Genomic DNA, 16,199 nt, shown 5'->3' with positions numbered 1-16,199 from the left:
TTTTATTTTTGAAATTTTGGGATTACAACATTTCAACTTTCATCAGTCAAGCATGAACGATGACTTAATCTAAAATAAACTATTACATTAAAATCATTGAACAGGACCCACATTTAAAATCTTCATGTTTTTATTATATGGTTTATATATTAAAATAGATATGTTGCATGTACACGTTTACCAGTGTTCAACCAAGATTAATGAGACAAATATGCAAAGAAAAAAACGATGCAGGTAAGGAAACGGACCCTAGACACATCCGCCACCCACCGGACACTGCGACACCGGTCCCACTCCTAGTCCTCTTTCTCGTCTAGCCGTCTTCCCTTCCGAGCTTGACAAACAAAACGTGCCGGTAGCTTCACTCTTCCACGTCTCTTCTCCCCCCTCCCCCTCTCCGACCCATCCATCTCTAGGTCCTTGCGGCCGAGCCTAGCCCATGGCGGGGTCGATCCGCGTCACCATGGAGGTCGGCGCAGACGGCGTCGCGCTCATCACCATCTGCAACCCGCCAGTCAATGCTCTGCACCCCATCAGTAACGCCCTCCTCTTCGTTCCTCTTGGGGTTGGGGTGGGTTTCCGTCGGGGCTCTTCCTGCTAGTCTAATGCCGTGCGCCGATTCGGTTCCCCGCTTGCAGTCATCCAGGGGCTCAAGGAGAAGTACGCGGAGGCCATGGATCGCGACGACGTCAAGGCCATCGTGCTCACTGGTGAGATCCTCTTGGCTGGTGGACTCTGTTTTATCTAGTTGTTGGACGAATTTATGTTAGGAAGTAGTAGCAATTTCGCTTTATTTTGTTTTCTGTGAAATCCGTTAAACACCCAGTTATTTCTGTATTATATTAGGACCAATTAGGATGGTAGTGGGGCTGTCGGTGTCGCCATCGTGTCAGTTCACTTGTGCTGGTCCCAGTCATCTTAGTGGCTGCGTTACCTCAGTTTTTCAGGTCAATGTTGCTCGAGATGTTTTTACCATGCTAACTGCTTGGCTGAAAGTGTGAATTTGGCTAAAATAGTTAACTGAAGTACGAAGGGGGACTGCTGCTTGTTATAGATTTTCAACTACAGGGAAGCTCCCGTGCTTCTGCGCAGGTCAAAGAAATGGGGAGAGGGTGTAAGTGTTTCTGTTGGAAGGACATAGCCTGACCATAATCTATATAGAAGACGTGTATGATACTATGACTGACCTATCACAATAAGATGCATACCATACTTCCTTTTTGTCACTGCATGGACAGAGGGGGCCTTACCGTGTCGTGCATTCGAGGGATGTGGGCAAGGGGTTAAAGAAAATCAATTCATAATACTTACTTTAAAGTTTTATAGGTGCTGCGGGGAAATTTTGTGGAGGCTTTGATATCAATGTCTTCACAAAAGTTCATGAGACTGGTAAGGGTGTCTTCATTTGTACGGTTGGTAAATTGATTGTCCACAGCCTAGCCTTTTAGGACAAACTGTTCTATTTTCTTACACATCGAACATGGTTTTGCAGGAGATGTGTCACTTATGCCTGATGTATCTGTTGAGCTTGTGTCAAACATGATGGAAGGTTTGGCATTTTTGTTTCTAGTTTTTTCATAGTTTCTGTCATTTACGAATGATGGAACTATTTAGGTACCTCTAATTTGTATCGAGTTCAAGATATCTGGGTCTGATTGTAAAAACCTGTTTACACGCAGATGGCAAAAAGCCTTCTGTTTCTGCAATTCAAGGCCTTGCTCTTGGTGGTGGTCTAGAGTTGATTATGGTCTGTCATTTTTGTTGCTGTCCCACAGAACATTTTTACAGCGGTTTATCAATTTTACACTGTAGCTGAACCTATGTCCTGTTTACCATATAAATGGCAATTTTTTGTAAAATAATGTCAGGGATGTCATGCTCGGATATCTACCCCTGAAGCTCAACTTGGATTACCAGAGCTAACTCTTGGCGTGATTCCTGGATTTGGAGGTAGGGAATTAGGGATACATCCTTTTCCGGCAGCTTGAAATAGTACTCTTATTTGATTGCTTTGTATTGGGTTCTGAAACCTTTTCGCTTATCATGTAGGAACCCAGCGTCTACCGAGGCTTGTAGGTCTGCCCAAAGCAATAGAAATGATGCTGGTAAGTTTATATCTACCTTCTGTGTAACTTGTTATGCTGCCCTAGCTGCGTTAGATAAATCTCGTCTCCTAAGTTGATTAACATATGCAGAGTAAATTAACCAAGAGGCATATAATAGTGAAAGCCAATTTTAAGTGAGTGGCTTGAGTTATATTCATTCATATTCAACCATGATATTAATAAGATATTCAAAGAACAATGAACTTTGGAAAACTAAAGCATAAATAAGAATCTCATTTCAGATTATTAATGCCTAGTACATGTATGTAGCACCGAACATATAAGACACCCAATACTTTTTTTTGAATCAGGAGTGTATATGTAATGATCATCTGGATATTAGTGTCATCCTATGTTCTTTCTTCTTATCATGTTCAGGTATAATTAATGCATTCATAACATTTGCTTCAGCAATCGAAGTTCATTACGGCGAAGGAAGGAAAAGAACGTGGTCTTATTGACGCGCTTTGCTCCCCTGATGAGTTGATAAAAATGTCACGTTTCTGGGCTTTGGAGATTGCAAATTACCGTAAACCTTGGATAAGATCTCTTGGCAGAACAGATAGTCTTGGTTCACTGTCTGAAGCTCGTGCCGTATTAAGTATGGCAAGACAACAAGCAAAGAAGGTTGCAGCAAACATGCCACAGCACCAGGCCTGCCTAGATGTTGTTGAAGAAGGTGTACTATATGGAGGCCATGCTGGTGTTGTGAAGGTTTGAATTTCCTATCTGTCTTGGTACATACACTATTGAGAATTATACTTGGAAGGGGCGCGCGCGCGTGTGTGTGTGTGTGTGGGGGGGGGGGGGGGGTTATACACTTATACTGAAGGTAGATGCCATTGTCAATATGCCCTAATTTAGTAACCGCTGATAAGCATAAGGTAAGAAAGCCCCTAAGCAGCCTACAAGTCAGTTTCTCAGAAGAACTTAGATTTCTGAGCTGCATTTTGCCCAGGGTAACAAACCAACTTGACAGCTACGTTGGTATCAGTGCTCTCCATTCGGCATTGTGTTGGATTATGATAATCTAGCTTATCTACGTACCTTTATCTAGTTTACTGTTTGTTTAACCAATTTATCCCTACCCCCGCAGCTTCTTTAGAAGCAGATTATAAAATAAGTCCAGCATAATTTAGCAACCACAGGCTGAGTCTTAAAAATAAGTTCAGCATGGAGGGAGTAACAAACTTTGATGCAGACAACAACTGTTTATTTTCTCTGTTCTTATTCCTTATACACGTGTTTGGTGAATGTACCTAAATAATGCAGGAAGCCAAGGTTTTCAAGGAGTTGGTAGTATCAACAACGTCAAGGGCACTTGTCCATGTATTTTTTGCCCAGCGTTCCACCACTAAGGTTGTCCTCCTATCTCTTCTTCTGATTCACTTTTCATGTGTTGCCATGGTCTTGATTTTGCAGTACATAGTTAGCTTAACTTGGAAATACTTACGATCCCTTTGTTTTTAGTAATTTTATAAACGGTTACAGTGCGTCAATGCCTATCTGCAACTCCTCGGTTATATTTATTTCTATTATCAGAGAACAAAAGTAGAACTTGCAGAGCTCTTTTAACTTTATATAAATGCACTAGCATACCTCTTATGAGGTAAGAGGAGACATATCCAAACTGTCCGCCCGTAGGGGTAACAAATAGTTTATTTTTGCTAACCTGCTACTACCGTTTACTTTGCTCCTCTTACAAATGAAAACTGTAATTAATTTTCCTTAACCTTGGTAATTACTACTCCCTCCGTTCCAAAATAATTGTCGTAGTTTTAGTTCAAATTTTGGAACGGAGGGAGTATCACCCATTAAAGATCATAGCTAACCTTTTTTCGTACTACACTTCTTCGTGCGGTATGAATGCGTACCAATATTTTTATATTATCAACTGGTAAATTTCCAGTTATATTATTTCTTTTTATGCTAAATATTCAAATATATAAGCTAGTTGTACCTATTTAGTTCATGGATGACCTACCACCTCCTAGGAGCAGTGGCGGAGCTTGCTGAAAATCGCTGGAGGGGGGGGGACACAAATAATCAGTGTTTTTGGGTGGGGGGGGGGGGGGGGTGGCAAATGCTAAAAAAAATCTAATCTAAGTGTTAATTTTGTTTGTATTACCATCCAACCAGACTACCTTACAGAATATGATACATGATCTTTACTAACCATGCAACCTGACTACGTTACAGAATATGATGCTTGATCTTAACTAAGCTTTGCTCAAATTGCATGCCATACGTGAACACATCAAAGCTAAATTGCTGCAAGGATGCCATTTGATGTGTCAACTTTTGTTCTGCCCCCTTTGGTCATTTGTAACCTGGTGCACTGTCTGACTCTTACAGTTGATTTTTTAGGTACCAGGTGTTACTGATGTTCAACTAAAACCTAGGAAAATAAGAAAAATTGCTGTTATTGGTGGTGGTCTTATGGGCTCTGGAATTGCAACAGCCCTTCTTGTTAGCAATATATCTGTTGTTCTCAAGGAAGTAAACCCTCAATTTTTGCAAAGGGGACAAAAAACAATAGCAGGTCAATTTTATGAAACTACTGCAGCATTTATTGGGAATTTCTTTCTGATGGATATTTGGATTTTGATTTCTCGTTGGTGTAATGTTTAAACATCAGGTTATTCTAAAATGATGTTACTGAACAGCACCGGTGATCTTTTGCACAGGAAATCTTGAAGGCTTTGTCAAAAGAGGCTCACTGACCAAGGATAAAATGAGCAAGGCAATATCACTTCTCAAGGGTGCATTGGATTATTCAGATATCAAGGATGTTGATATGGTTATTGAGGTTGTCCTCATATTATTTATGTTCACTCAAGACAAATAGTTGTGCATATTTATTTAGGGTCCCTCTAGTGTGTGAAACTTATATTCATGACATTGTAGTGCATTAAAGAATCCTATGAAGGTTTCCCTAAACAATATAATAGGGAATTTTAATACTCTCTCTGATCCATATTACTTGTCGCTCAAACTGATGTATCTAGACGTATTTCATTGCTAGATACATCCATTTGAGTGGCAAGTAATATGGATCGGAGGGAGTAGATAACATCGACATGGTTATGCAATCTACTCCCTCCGTCCGGAAATACTTGTCCTAGAAATGATTAAAATGGATGTATCTATAATTAAAATAAGTCTAGATACATGCATTTTTAGGACAAGTATTTCCGGACGGAGGGAGTATTACATAGTGGCATAACACATTTGCTTGTTAGGTTCTTATGCCACAGATCTTCTCTTGTAGGCTGTTATCGAGAAGGTTCCGTTAAAGCAATCAATTTTTGCTGACATTGAGAAAATCTGCTCACCACATTGCATACTTGCAACGAACACGTCCACCATTGATTTGAATATTGTCGGCGAGAAGACAAATTCTCAAGATAGAATTATAGGGGCTCATTTTTTCAGGTTTGTTTTTTCTTTTGAGTTATTTTTAACACTCCCTGATAACTACTCCCTTCGTACCTAAATGTAAGTCTCTTAAGATATTTCACTAGGTGTCTACATGCGGAGCAAAATGAGTGAATCTATACTCTAAAGTATGTCTATATACATCCGTATGTAGTTCATTAGTGAAACCTCTAGAAAGACTTATATTTAGGAACGGAGGGAGTAGCTGTGTTCCAACTTAAGAAGTGTGCTTAGGAGTTATGAATCAAGGCTACTGAAACACTTCACATCATAAAATTTGTTAACACATGCATGTAACTATCGAATCATTGACACCAAATATTGACAATTTAACTGCATGCATCTAATTTACGGTGGGAAAGCAAACTTATTCTTCATCGAAGAAATTTTTATTGTTATGCTAACAATGAAAAGTTATCCTTAACACTATGTGTCAATGTGTGAACTTCTCATGGAAGTTCTCTAATATTCTAAAGTTACTAGATGTAGGGCAGGGCTATTCTTGGTGTCGCTTTACTGCATGATAATTTTTTCCGATGCTAATACTCCTTACAATTCAAACACAAGGCAATGACCGAACAAAACCTTTTCACAAGTATTTTTGCTGAAGGAATATCCAAAAATAAATCATAAGTTGTTCTTCCAATTGGATAACCATCATCAGTTCCTACAGGAAAAAAATGCATTGACCTATTGTTCTGCTCTTTAATCAATAGTAAAATGATGTTTGCATGTCCCAAACGACAAGTGGGCAATTATTGTTTGATTCAGCACAGTTTCAAGTTAGATGCCTTCATAAGGTAGTCGATGCATATTTTCTTATAAGAATCTATTTTGAGAAATTATGAGAAGCTATTTCTATTGAACTTTCATACAATTATTTGGAAAATATGTTACAGACATGGCATTATGGAAATAACACCTTGAATTTTACTGAATTGGATGATATATCATCCCTTCAAGCTTTACTTGCTTATTGAGAAGGCGACTTGCTAATGTTATGTTATTTACAGCCCTGCTCATATTATGCCCTTGCTTGAAATTGTCCGGACGGAAAAGACATCACCACAAGCTATTCTTGATCTCATTACAGTTGGGAAAATAATAAAGAAAGTTCCTGTTGTGGTTGGTAACTGCACAGGCTTTGCAGTAAATCGTACATTTTTTCCTTACGGACAAGCTGCTCATCTTCTAGTTAGTCTTGGAATTGATCTTTTTAGAATTGATCGAGTAATAAGCAACTTCGGCATGCCAATGGGACCTTTTCAGTAAGTGCTTCGACTCTATTTTTATGCTCATGTGTGGAACTGTGGAATAATGGCCAATGGTCTCAAATTAAGTTCCTTATGTGAATGAGCATGCAAATGCTCCTTTAACTATAGACAATTTATTTTCTATTATTTGATGATAATGTTCCAGTATGTATTGTCCGTTCACTTACCTAGAATAAAATAGATGCAACCCATTTCAGAGCAATTTTAGTATAATGTTATGATCCACCATGAGTCTATGAGCATGTATTGTGAATTTGTGATAATGTTACTGTAGGAAAAAGGCAATTTATTAGAATACTCCCTCCGTCCGGAAATACTTGTCCTACAAATAGATGTATCTAGACTTATTTTAGTTATAGATACATCCATTTTGTACATTTTTAGGACAAGTATTTCCGGACGGAGGGAGTATTTGCTATAAAGAATTTGAACTCAATCAATAATATCTGCACAAATATATAGATCAAGCATTATTTGCTTTAAATAATATTGTAGTATATGTTAAATAGAAATTGATGGTGAAAGCTGTGTTCTGTTTTAGAGACCATGTCAATTTCAAAATAATTAACCGACGCGCAACCATATTTGGGATATGCTTGCTGTGCCTTAGCTAGCTTGCTACAATGAACAGAACAGTGCAGTGCTCAGGCATCATCCATTGACTGTTTCAAAAAAATTAATCATGATTCACATGAGTTCTTACCTTTGGCTGTTTCCATTCCCCCGCAGACTCCAAGATGTAGCTGGATATGGAGTAGCCTTGGCAGTAAAGGATATATATGCAGCTGCCTTTGGAACACGAAATTTTCACTCTGGTCTAGTAGAATTGATGGCAAAGAATGGGCGGCAGGGTATGCTTCTGAACATGCTTTTGCTCCAGCTATGGGTTACAGTTAATAGGACGGGATGAGACTAGACCAATAGTTACTGCACCGTTCCCATATATGCATTTTTCACTCTTGAAATTCCCCTGTTACTTTACAGGAAAAATAAATGGAAAAGGTTATTACCTTTATGAGAAGGGTGGGAAGCCAAAGCCTGACCCTAGTGTTCAACATGTTATTGACGAGTACAGAAGACAGACAAAGACAATATCGGGTGGAAAGGTTTCTCTTTATCTTTCTAACTGTCTGCGACGTTGTTTCTGCATCTACTGAAAAATGTCGTGCTATCTCATTTGTTAATGGAAGGTTTTTCGGATATTGATACATTGACTTGCTTGCAGCTTGTTACTTTATCGGATCGAGATATATTGGAGATGGTTTTCTTCCCAGTCGTTAATGAGGCATGCAGGGTCATGGAAGAAAATGTGGTCATCAGGGCTTCTGATCTTGATATTGCATCTGTCCTTGGGATGGGCTTTCCCAAGTACAGGTAGGCAACTGCTGCTTATCTCTGACTGTCCTAAATCCTAGTTTATCACTGACAATCTGCATTCACTCGAACTATGATTACATTAGATATACAAGTTGAGATTCTACTATGATTACATTATATATATATATATATAATATCTCATGATTAACCAATGGTTGATTTGGTATTCCAGATACTGATAAAATATTCTGTAAACTCGGTCAAAGTTTGACTATGAAAAATCATAATAATCATTATATTTTTGGGACACGGAGAGTACATACGTAGGCTAGCATAGTCTGTCATATCAGAACGGATTTAAGACCTATCGATTAGGAGCAGCAGCGGGTGAGCGGCTGGTGGGTGCGCATGTGTGAGGAAACAGAGGCACGTGCACGAATAAGTGGCGGTAGGCAAGAGCGTGAGTGGTGGGTGTGGACAAGGGCAATATCCACGGGAGCACACAAGCATGAGCGGGAGCACGTGGGAACTGGGAAGCGGTGTGATCCAGCTGGGACGGGGCAGGCAGGCAGCAGCCGGGTGTGTGTGTGTGTGTGTGTGTGTGTGTGTGTGGAGACGCTTCAGTCTGCGCGTGGGCGTCACACGAGGGAAGCAGGGTGGGCTTCAATCCAAGCGTGGGTAGTGCGGGCTTCATGCGGGGAGATGGCCGTGGGCTTCGGTCGGAGGAGAGCAGGGACAAGCTGGAGCAAGTATGTGGTGGAGGTGATGGAAAAGCAGAACCGAGGGAAGACCGATTCAGAGAGAAATTGATCTGGAAGAGACCAACCCAAGTAGATCGAGCGTCCAGAGTGAAAAAAGAATCCCTAAACCGGGAGCTCTCATACCATGTGAGAAAATATGCAGCTTGTATTTGCATGAGGCCATAGGTCGATATATATAAATGTGCAAGTGTGGTAAATATGCAGAAAACCCCTTATACAGTGGGTATATGTAACCGTAACATGCACTTGAAGCTAGTGAGTTAGCTCTATAGCTGATTATTTTTTAAATCGCCATGTTCTTATCTTCTGCTCAATTTAGCTGATAGCTTTAATGATTCTCAACCAGTTTTTAGTTTAGTAAATATATCTGCAACCTATAATTTACCCAATGTAGGATACAGTACCTGTTAGTTGTAGTCCTCTGTACAATGTGTATTTTGTCATTCATATTACTGTTAATTGAAGGAGGTATGGTCATTACTTTGGAGTATTAGTTGTAATCTGTAGTCTTTTAATGAAGGGGTGGCCTCATCTTCTGGGCTGATACGGTTGGAGCATCTTATATACATTCGAAGCTTAGCAAGTGGGGTGAAATTTACGGTGATTTTTTCAAACCTTCATCATTCTTGGAGGAGAGAGCGAAAAGCGGCCGACCACTGGTACACTCTTCCATTCTCCCTCTTTCTGATGGATTATATTATCCTAACTGACTGACTGTCGACTTGTTGTATATAGATTTTTTGTGATTACACTTTACGTACAATGATATACATAAAATATTCAAGATTTTCACACGTATAGTCAGTTTATGACTTGTTTAACAGTCTGCTGTGTCAGTGCTAGAAATTATTTATTAACTTGTGATTTTCAATAACTGTTCTTTCTCACTGTCAACTGTTGTGAGTCTTGTTTTGTTGAGGCTGTTTGTTCGTACTCGAAAGTACTTTCTCAGTCCGGAGTTACTTGTTGCAGAAATGGATGTATCTAGACGTATTTTTAGTTCTAGATACATCCATTTCTGCGACAAATAATTCGGGACGGAGTACTTACATAGTACTAGTAGTTGAGAACCTGGGAAATTAGTGGGTGGTTTTTCTTTGGGATATGTTCTGGGTTATTCTTAGATGGTGAAAAGTCTCATATATAGTTGTGGTTCCATAAGTGGATATTTGGTAACATCGTGATGGCAAAAGTTCAAACTGGAGTTTAAATTTTGGCCCATACGCATACCGTGCATCTTTTGACACCATCATTTCGGGGCATCCTATCAATTGAAATATTGTGTTTCTCCTTGCCTTTGGGTTTTTGTAAAGCTAGGCCTATCATTCTTGTTGGAAATTGAACATGCCAAAAATATCCGCAGGGCGTGCAGCAGATGGCTCAGCAAGCTCCGCCGAGGCCACGCATGTGAGCTGCTGCATATGAGGCACTAGGCACGGTTTTTTGCTTGAACGGTGTCAACACTGCCTTCGGCACATATGTGGTGGTTATACTCAGAAGGACCTCCAGAGCTGATGCTGATACGACAGTCAGAATAAATAAATGTCTAAGCATACCTTTCTGATTGTAGTTCTCATGCCTCATAACTGAAAATCTGTAACTATATGGTACTTTGATTATGTTGCAAGTAGAATAAAGAGCATGTATGTTGCATGCGGTAAATCTGTAACTATATGGTGTATTGTGGTTCTGTATTTGGGCACAGGGGAATTACTGGTGGAAGCGGGTGTTTGGAACTCGACGCTATGTGTTATATCAGTGATGTTTGCTGCTTAATGCGCACATACATTGATATTGGAATACACATTCCCAGAAATTAGTTGGGAAAGGACTGTTCGACCATATAGTTCTCAACTGAACGCTTGTCTAGACTTTTTTTTTTTAGAAAAGGAGGATGACTCCGGTCTCTGTATCTGGGAGATGCATGCGTAGGCTTGTCTAAACTAGAACTAGAACGCTTTTCTAGCACTGCGGCCGCCCCTTGGCTAGTGCCAGAACCTAGGACCTACCAACTGAACGAAATCTACCCATCATTTTCCTTCTCTTTTCACAGCATGTTGTTGCCGCTGCCGCTGCTCTACCTGAAACCTCCCGCTGCTCTAGCCGAAATCTGACGTCTTGGGGCAGCTTCGGACTGAAGTCTTGGGTCTCCCGCCACCTGTCCACCTCCCGATGCTGAGGCAGAGAGCCACCTGCCCTGCCCACCTCCCGATGCTGAGGCAGAGGGGCAGCTTCGGACTGAAGTCTTGGATGTTTAAGTCTTGCTGAGACGGAGTAGGTCGGTTGCCGCCTGTGCCACCTATGTTGGGGAAAGAGCAATTCATGTATATACTGGAGGATTTTTGAATGTCATAATAGTGGTTTGATTTTGCTACTTGCGTGTGTTATGGACTAAAGTGTTCCTCCTTGCAAAGGTTAACTATCACCAGTGCATTCTACTCTTTGCAAAAAAAGTTATTGCATATCTGTTTTGAGGCTATGCGGCTTCATATCGATCTTGTATGCTTACAGGAACTTGGTAGGCTGATAATTATGTATTTGCAATTTCAAAGCAATTACTAGTCCATTCTGCATGCTCTGGTTGAACAAGGACACGTACGCTTAATCTGGTGGTCAGAGCAATCGAAGTCACCGACGACCAGGCAACGATCCCTTTTAGTAGTCTCAGGAGTAGGACATATTCTATGATATTAAAGTGTAATACGTACCAACAAAGTGGCTGTAGTTTAGTGGTGAGAATTCCACGTTGTGGCCGTGGAGACCTGGGCTTGAATCCCAGCAGCCACAATTACCTTTCTTTCTTTTACTTTATCCTGTATTAAATAAATTGTAATTTAGTCTGAATATATCCTTGTTCCACAGTTTCCTTTTTTTCTTTTCTTATATCAAATAAATTGTAATTTGGCCTGAAGATATTTGGTATGGTTTCTCTTTCAAAATTGATGAACTTGATTGTTAGAGCATCTATAGCCGGACTGGACAAATCCGGCCCCATATACGCCGGACGCATTCGAATCGCAGTTTTTAACAAAAGCAAATGATCACTAGGGTCCCGGCCTGCCTCTGGGCCGGGACTAAAGGCCCGGCCACGTCGCCCCAATTCTCAATGCCTCCCTCGAGGCTTTAGTCCCGGCCCGTAAGGAGCCTTTAGTCCCGGTTCGTATCCCAAACCGGGACTAAAGGGCTACACGGTGGGCAGCCCGCATGTGCGCCACCTTTAGTCCCGGTTTGTGTCTCAAACCGGGACTAAAGTCCTCTGCCTATATATAGCACAACCCCCCTCTCCCCTCTTCCTTGCATTTTTCTTGGATGGAGGATTGTGGGTGTGTGCTAGCTCTCCACTTTTTTTGATGCACTAGAGGTGTTTGTTGAAATGTGTGTTAGAGCGATGCCGCTTTAGTTCACCGAACACAACTACGATATGAGATGCCTGAGCCACGCTTAAACCTCTTCCTCTTTATTTCTACTTATTCTAAAAGGTTAGCAACTATATTTCCTCGTTTAGACCGTGTGGTACTAATTTTTAGGATCGTGATTGTATTTGATACACTGTCGTATAGCACAGATGAGCCATCCATGGATGTACGGTGATCGACGCACAACCGCTTACAGAGAAGGCGTGCATTCTTTTCGAGATGCAGCCGATGCGAACAAGCATGGTGGTGGCTATATGTTTTGTCCATGTGTTGAATGTCGGAATGAGAAGGATTACACTTCCTCAAGAGTCATTCAGAGCCACCTGCTTCGGTCCGGTTTTATGTCGGGCTATAATGTTTGGACCAAGCACGGAGAAAGAGGGGTTATGATGGAAGACGACGATGAAGAAGAAGAGAATGATGATGAAAACTACCGATCTATGTTCCCTGAGTATGCTGATACCGCAATGGAATACAATGAAGAAGAAGATCAGGATGAAGAACGGGAACCAGATGAGCCCGCTGATGATCTTGGCCGGGTCATTTCTGATGCACGGCGAGGTTGTGACACAGAAAAGGAGAGGTTGCAGTTCGAGAAGATGTTACAGGACCACAACAAATTGTTGTACCCAACTTGTGAAGATGGCCAGAAGAAGCTGGGTAGCACACTGGAATTGCTGAAGTGGAAGGCAGAGACCGGTGTGACTGACTCGTCATTCGAAAAGTTGCTGGTACTGATGAAGAAGATGCTTCCAAGAAAGAACGAATTGCCCGCCAGCACGTACGAAGCAAAGAAGCTTGTCTGCCCTCTAGGATTAGACGTGCAGAAGATACATGCATGCCCTAATGACTGCATCCTCTACCGCGGTGAGAAGTACGAGAATATGGATAAATGCCCGGTATGCACTGCATTGCGGTATAAGATCAGAAAAGATGACCCTGGTGATATTGAGGGCGAGCCACCCAGGAAGAGGGTTCCTGCCAAGGTGATGTGGTATGCTCCTATAATACCATGGTTGAAACGTCTGTTCAGAAATAAAGATCATGCGAAGTTGTTGCGATGGCACATGGAAGATCGTATGAAAGACGATAAGTTGAGGCACACCGCTGATGGTCGGCAGTGGAGAAAAATTGAGAGAGAGTTCCCGAGATTTGCAGCTGACGCAAGGAACTTATGGTTAGGTCTGAGTACAGATGGCATGAATCCTTTTGGGGAGCAGAGTTGCAGTCACAGCACCTGGCCCGTTACTCTATGTATCTACAACCTTCCTCCTTGGTTGTGCATGAAGCGGAAGTTCATTATGATGCCAGTGCTTATCCAAGGTCCAAAGCAACCCGACAACGATATTGATGTGTACCTAAGGCCATTAGTTGATGAACTTTTACAGTTGTCGGCCGAACCAGGTGTATGTGTGTGGGACGAGCACAAACAAGAGGAATTTGACCTTCGAGCATTTCTTTTCGTAACCATCAATGATTGGCCTGCTCTTAGTAACATTTCAGGATAGTCAAACAAGGGATACAATGCATGCACACACTGTTTGGATCAGACAGAAAGTATATATCTCGACAAATGTAGGAAGAATGTGTACCCGTATAATCGTCGTTTTCTTCCGCCCAAGCATCCCTTAAAGAAAAAAGGCAAGCATTTCAATGGCAAGGCAGAACCCCGGGGGAAGCCTGTCATCCGTACTGGTGCTGAAGTATTTGATATGGTCAAAGATTTAAAAGTAATCTTTGGAAAGGGTCCTGGCAGCCAACCTATTCCTAACGGCCCTGATAAGCACGTACCCATGTGGAAGAAGAAATCTATATTTTGGGAGCTACCCTACTGGGAAGTCCATGAGGTCCGCTCGGCAATCGACGTGATGCACCTGACGAAGAATCTCTGCGTGAATATTCTAGGCTTCCTGGGCTTGTATGGGAAGTCAAAAGATACACCGGAAGCACGGGAGGACCAGGAACGTCATAAAGGAAGAGATGGCATGCATCCAGGGCAGTTTCAAGGGCGTGCCAGCTACGCTCTTACTAAGGAAGAGAAGGAAATCTTCTTTGAAGTCCTTTTCAGTATCAAGGTCCCGACTGGCTTCTCGTCGAATATAAAGGGAATCGTAAATATGAAAGACAAAAAATTCCAAAACCTAAAGTCTCATGACTGCCACGTGCTTATGACGCAATTGCTTCCGGTTGCATCGAGGGGAATTCTACCGGAAAATGTTCGCCTGACAATTGTGAAGGTATGTGCATTCCTCAATGCAATTTCTCAGAAGGTAATCGATCGAGAAAGTCTATCAGGGTTACAGATTGATGTGGTCCAATGTCTGGTTAGCTTTGAGTTGTTGTTCCCGCCATCCTTCTTCAATATAATGACACACCTCCTAGTTCACCTAGTCGAAGAGATTAGAATTCTCGGTCCTGTGTTTCTACACAATATGTTCCCCTTCGAGAGGTTCATGGGAGTCTTAAAGAAATATGTTCGTAACCGTGCTAGGCCAGAAGGAAGCATCTCCAAGGGCTATGGAACAGAGGAGGTCATTGAGTTTTGTGTGGACTTTCTTCCTGACCTTAAGCCGATTGGTGTTCCTGAATCTCGGTATGAGGGTAGGCTGACAGGAAAAGGCACACTAGGAAGGAAAGCAAAAGTATGTATGGACGGGCATTCTTTCTCTCAAGCACACTACACAGTTCTACACAATTCCACCGTGGTGGCTCCGTATATCGTGAGACACAAGAATATTCTACGCTCCGAAAACCCGGGGAAGGCTGACTCTAGGATTAAAGGGGAACACGAGAAGACTTTCGGCAGTTGGTTGCAGACACATCTCATGAATGACGACACCGTTGGAGATGAGCTGTACTGTTTGGCCAGGCCACCATCTTTGACTATATGTACTTTCCAAGGGCATGAGATAAATGGGAATACATTTTACACGGTTGCCCAAGATAAAAAGAGCACCAACCAAAATAGTGGTGTCCGCTTTGATGCAACAGACGAGAATGGGCACTGTTTGGAAACATATTACGGGTACATAGAGGAGATATGGGAACTTGACTATGGACCTACTTTTAAGATCCCTTTGTTTCGGTGCAAATGGGTGAAGCTGATAGGAGGCGGGGTAGTTGTAGACCAAAAGTACGGCATGACAACAGTGGATCTCAACAATCTTGCGTACATGGACGAACCATTTGTCCTAGCCAATGATGTCGCTCAGGTTTTCTATGTGAAGGACATGTCTACAAAAACGAGAAAAAGAAATCAGCAAAAGAAGATATCGTCCGATGAGCCAAAACGCCACATAGTTCTTTCAGGGAAAAGAAACATCTTGGGAGTAGATGACAAGACAGACATGTCAGAAGATTATAATAAGTTTCATGAAATTCCGCCCTTCAAAGTGAAAACTGACCCAAGCATCCTACTGAATGATGAAGATTCTCCATGGCTACGACCCAGAAGAAAACAGAAATAATAGATAAGAATATTGGTGCAATAATGTAATAATGTATTAAACCTTTTATGTAATGCATGTATGGAATGTACTAAATTTCAAACACTTTTCATTTTCATAGTATCCATGTGAGAGATGAGTTCTCGTTCGAAACCCTGATACTTCGAGAGAGATTGTCCGTTTTTGTACACGAAGTGCATCCAGTTTTTGTCGTAGCCCTATCAACTTTTTAACACATGCTATGTGGGTGAAATGATGATAGCATGCCAACTTTCAACATTTTCAGAGTTCATTTGTAGTGCTTTTCAATTTCAGGGTCAACTAGCTCAAAAAAATAAGTAAATGCACGAAATATACCAAATGAAGTCAGAAATTGTTGAAATTTTGTGATGTGCCTTTGAATGGTGCATTTTGAACACACAAAAAGTATGGAGTTCAAATA

The 16,199-nt window shown here is 41.4% G+C and overlaps 1 protein-coding gene and 1 non-coding gene across 2 annotated transcripts; both read left to right on the top strand.

Moving 5' to 3' along the window:
* Window positions 1-331: 331 nt before the first annotated feature.
* Window positions 332-10,564, top strand: LOC123406086 (peroxisomal fatty acid beta-oxidation multifunctional protein). Its single transcript, XM_045099577.1, has 18 exons — window positions 332-536; window positions 639-710; window positions 1,327-1,389; window positions 1,493-1,549; window positions 1,680-1,747; window positions 1,869-1,950; window positions 2,050-2,105; window positions 2,517-2,819; window positions 3,378-3,464; window positions 4,473-4,647; window positions 4,793-4,914; window positions 5,377-5,540; window positions 6,557-6,811; window positions 7,547-7,668; window positions 7,802-7,923; window positions 8,043-8,191; window positions 9,416-9,554; window positions 10,259-10,564. The coding sequence occupies exons 1-18, from the start codon at window positions 440-442 to the stop codon at window positions 10,304-10,306; spliced, it is 2,181 nt and encodes a 726-aa protein (XP_044955512.1). The 5' UTR covers window positions 332-439; the 3' UTR covers window positions 10,307-10,564.
* A 1,046-nt stretch (window positions 10,565-11,610) lies between these two features.
* Window positions 11,611-11,682, top strand: TRNAH-GUG. The gene has a single exon. It is a non-coding gene; the product is annotated as a tRNA-His (tRNA).
* The last annotated feature ends 4,517 nt before the right edge of the window (window positions 11,683-16,199 follow it).

Source organism: Hordeum vulgare, chromosome 6H (genome assembly GCF_904849725.1).
Source record: "Hordeum vulgare subsp. vulgare chromosome 6H, MorexV3_pseudomolecules_assembly, whole genome shotgun sequence".
Taxonomy (NCBI): Eukaryota; Viridiplantae; Streptophyta; class Magnoliopsida; order Poales; family Poaceae; genus Hordeum; species Hordeum vulgare.
The sequence above is the reverse complement of the archived record's forward strand: the minus strand, read 5'-3'. Positions and strand labels throughout refer to the sequence as shown.

Bases quoted from the DNA above. Each gene is read 5' to 3' on its own strand.
- LOC123406086 (XM_045099577.1), top strand. From the start codon at position 440: ATGGCGGGGTCGATCCGCGTCACCATGGAGGTCGGCGCAGACGGCGTC. The intron at 1,951-2,049 runs GTAGGGAATTAG...CTTATCATGTAG, and splicing joins CGTGATTCCTGGATTTGGAG to GAACCCAGCGTCTACCGAGG. The intron at 7,669-7,801 runs GTATGCTTCTGA...GTTACTTTACAG, and splicing joins GGCAAAGAATGGGCGGCAGG to GAAAAATAAATGGAAAAGGT.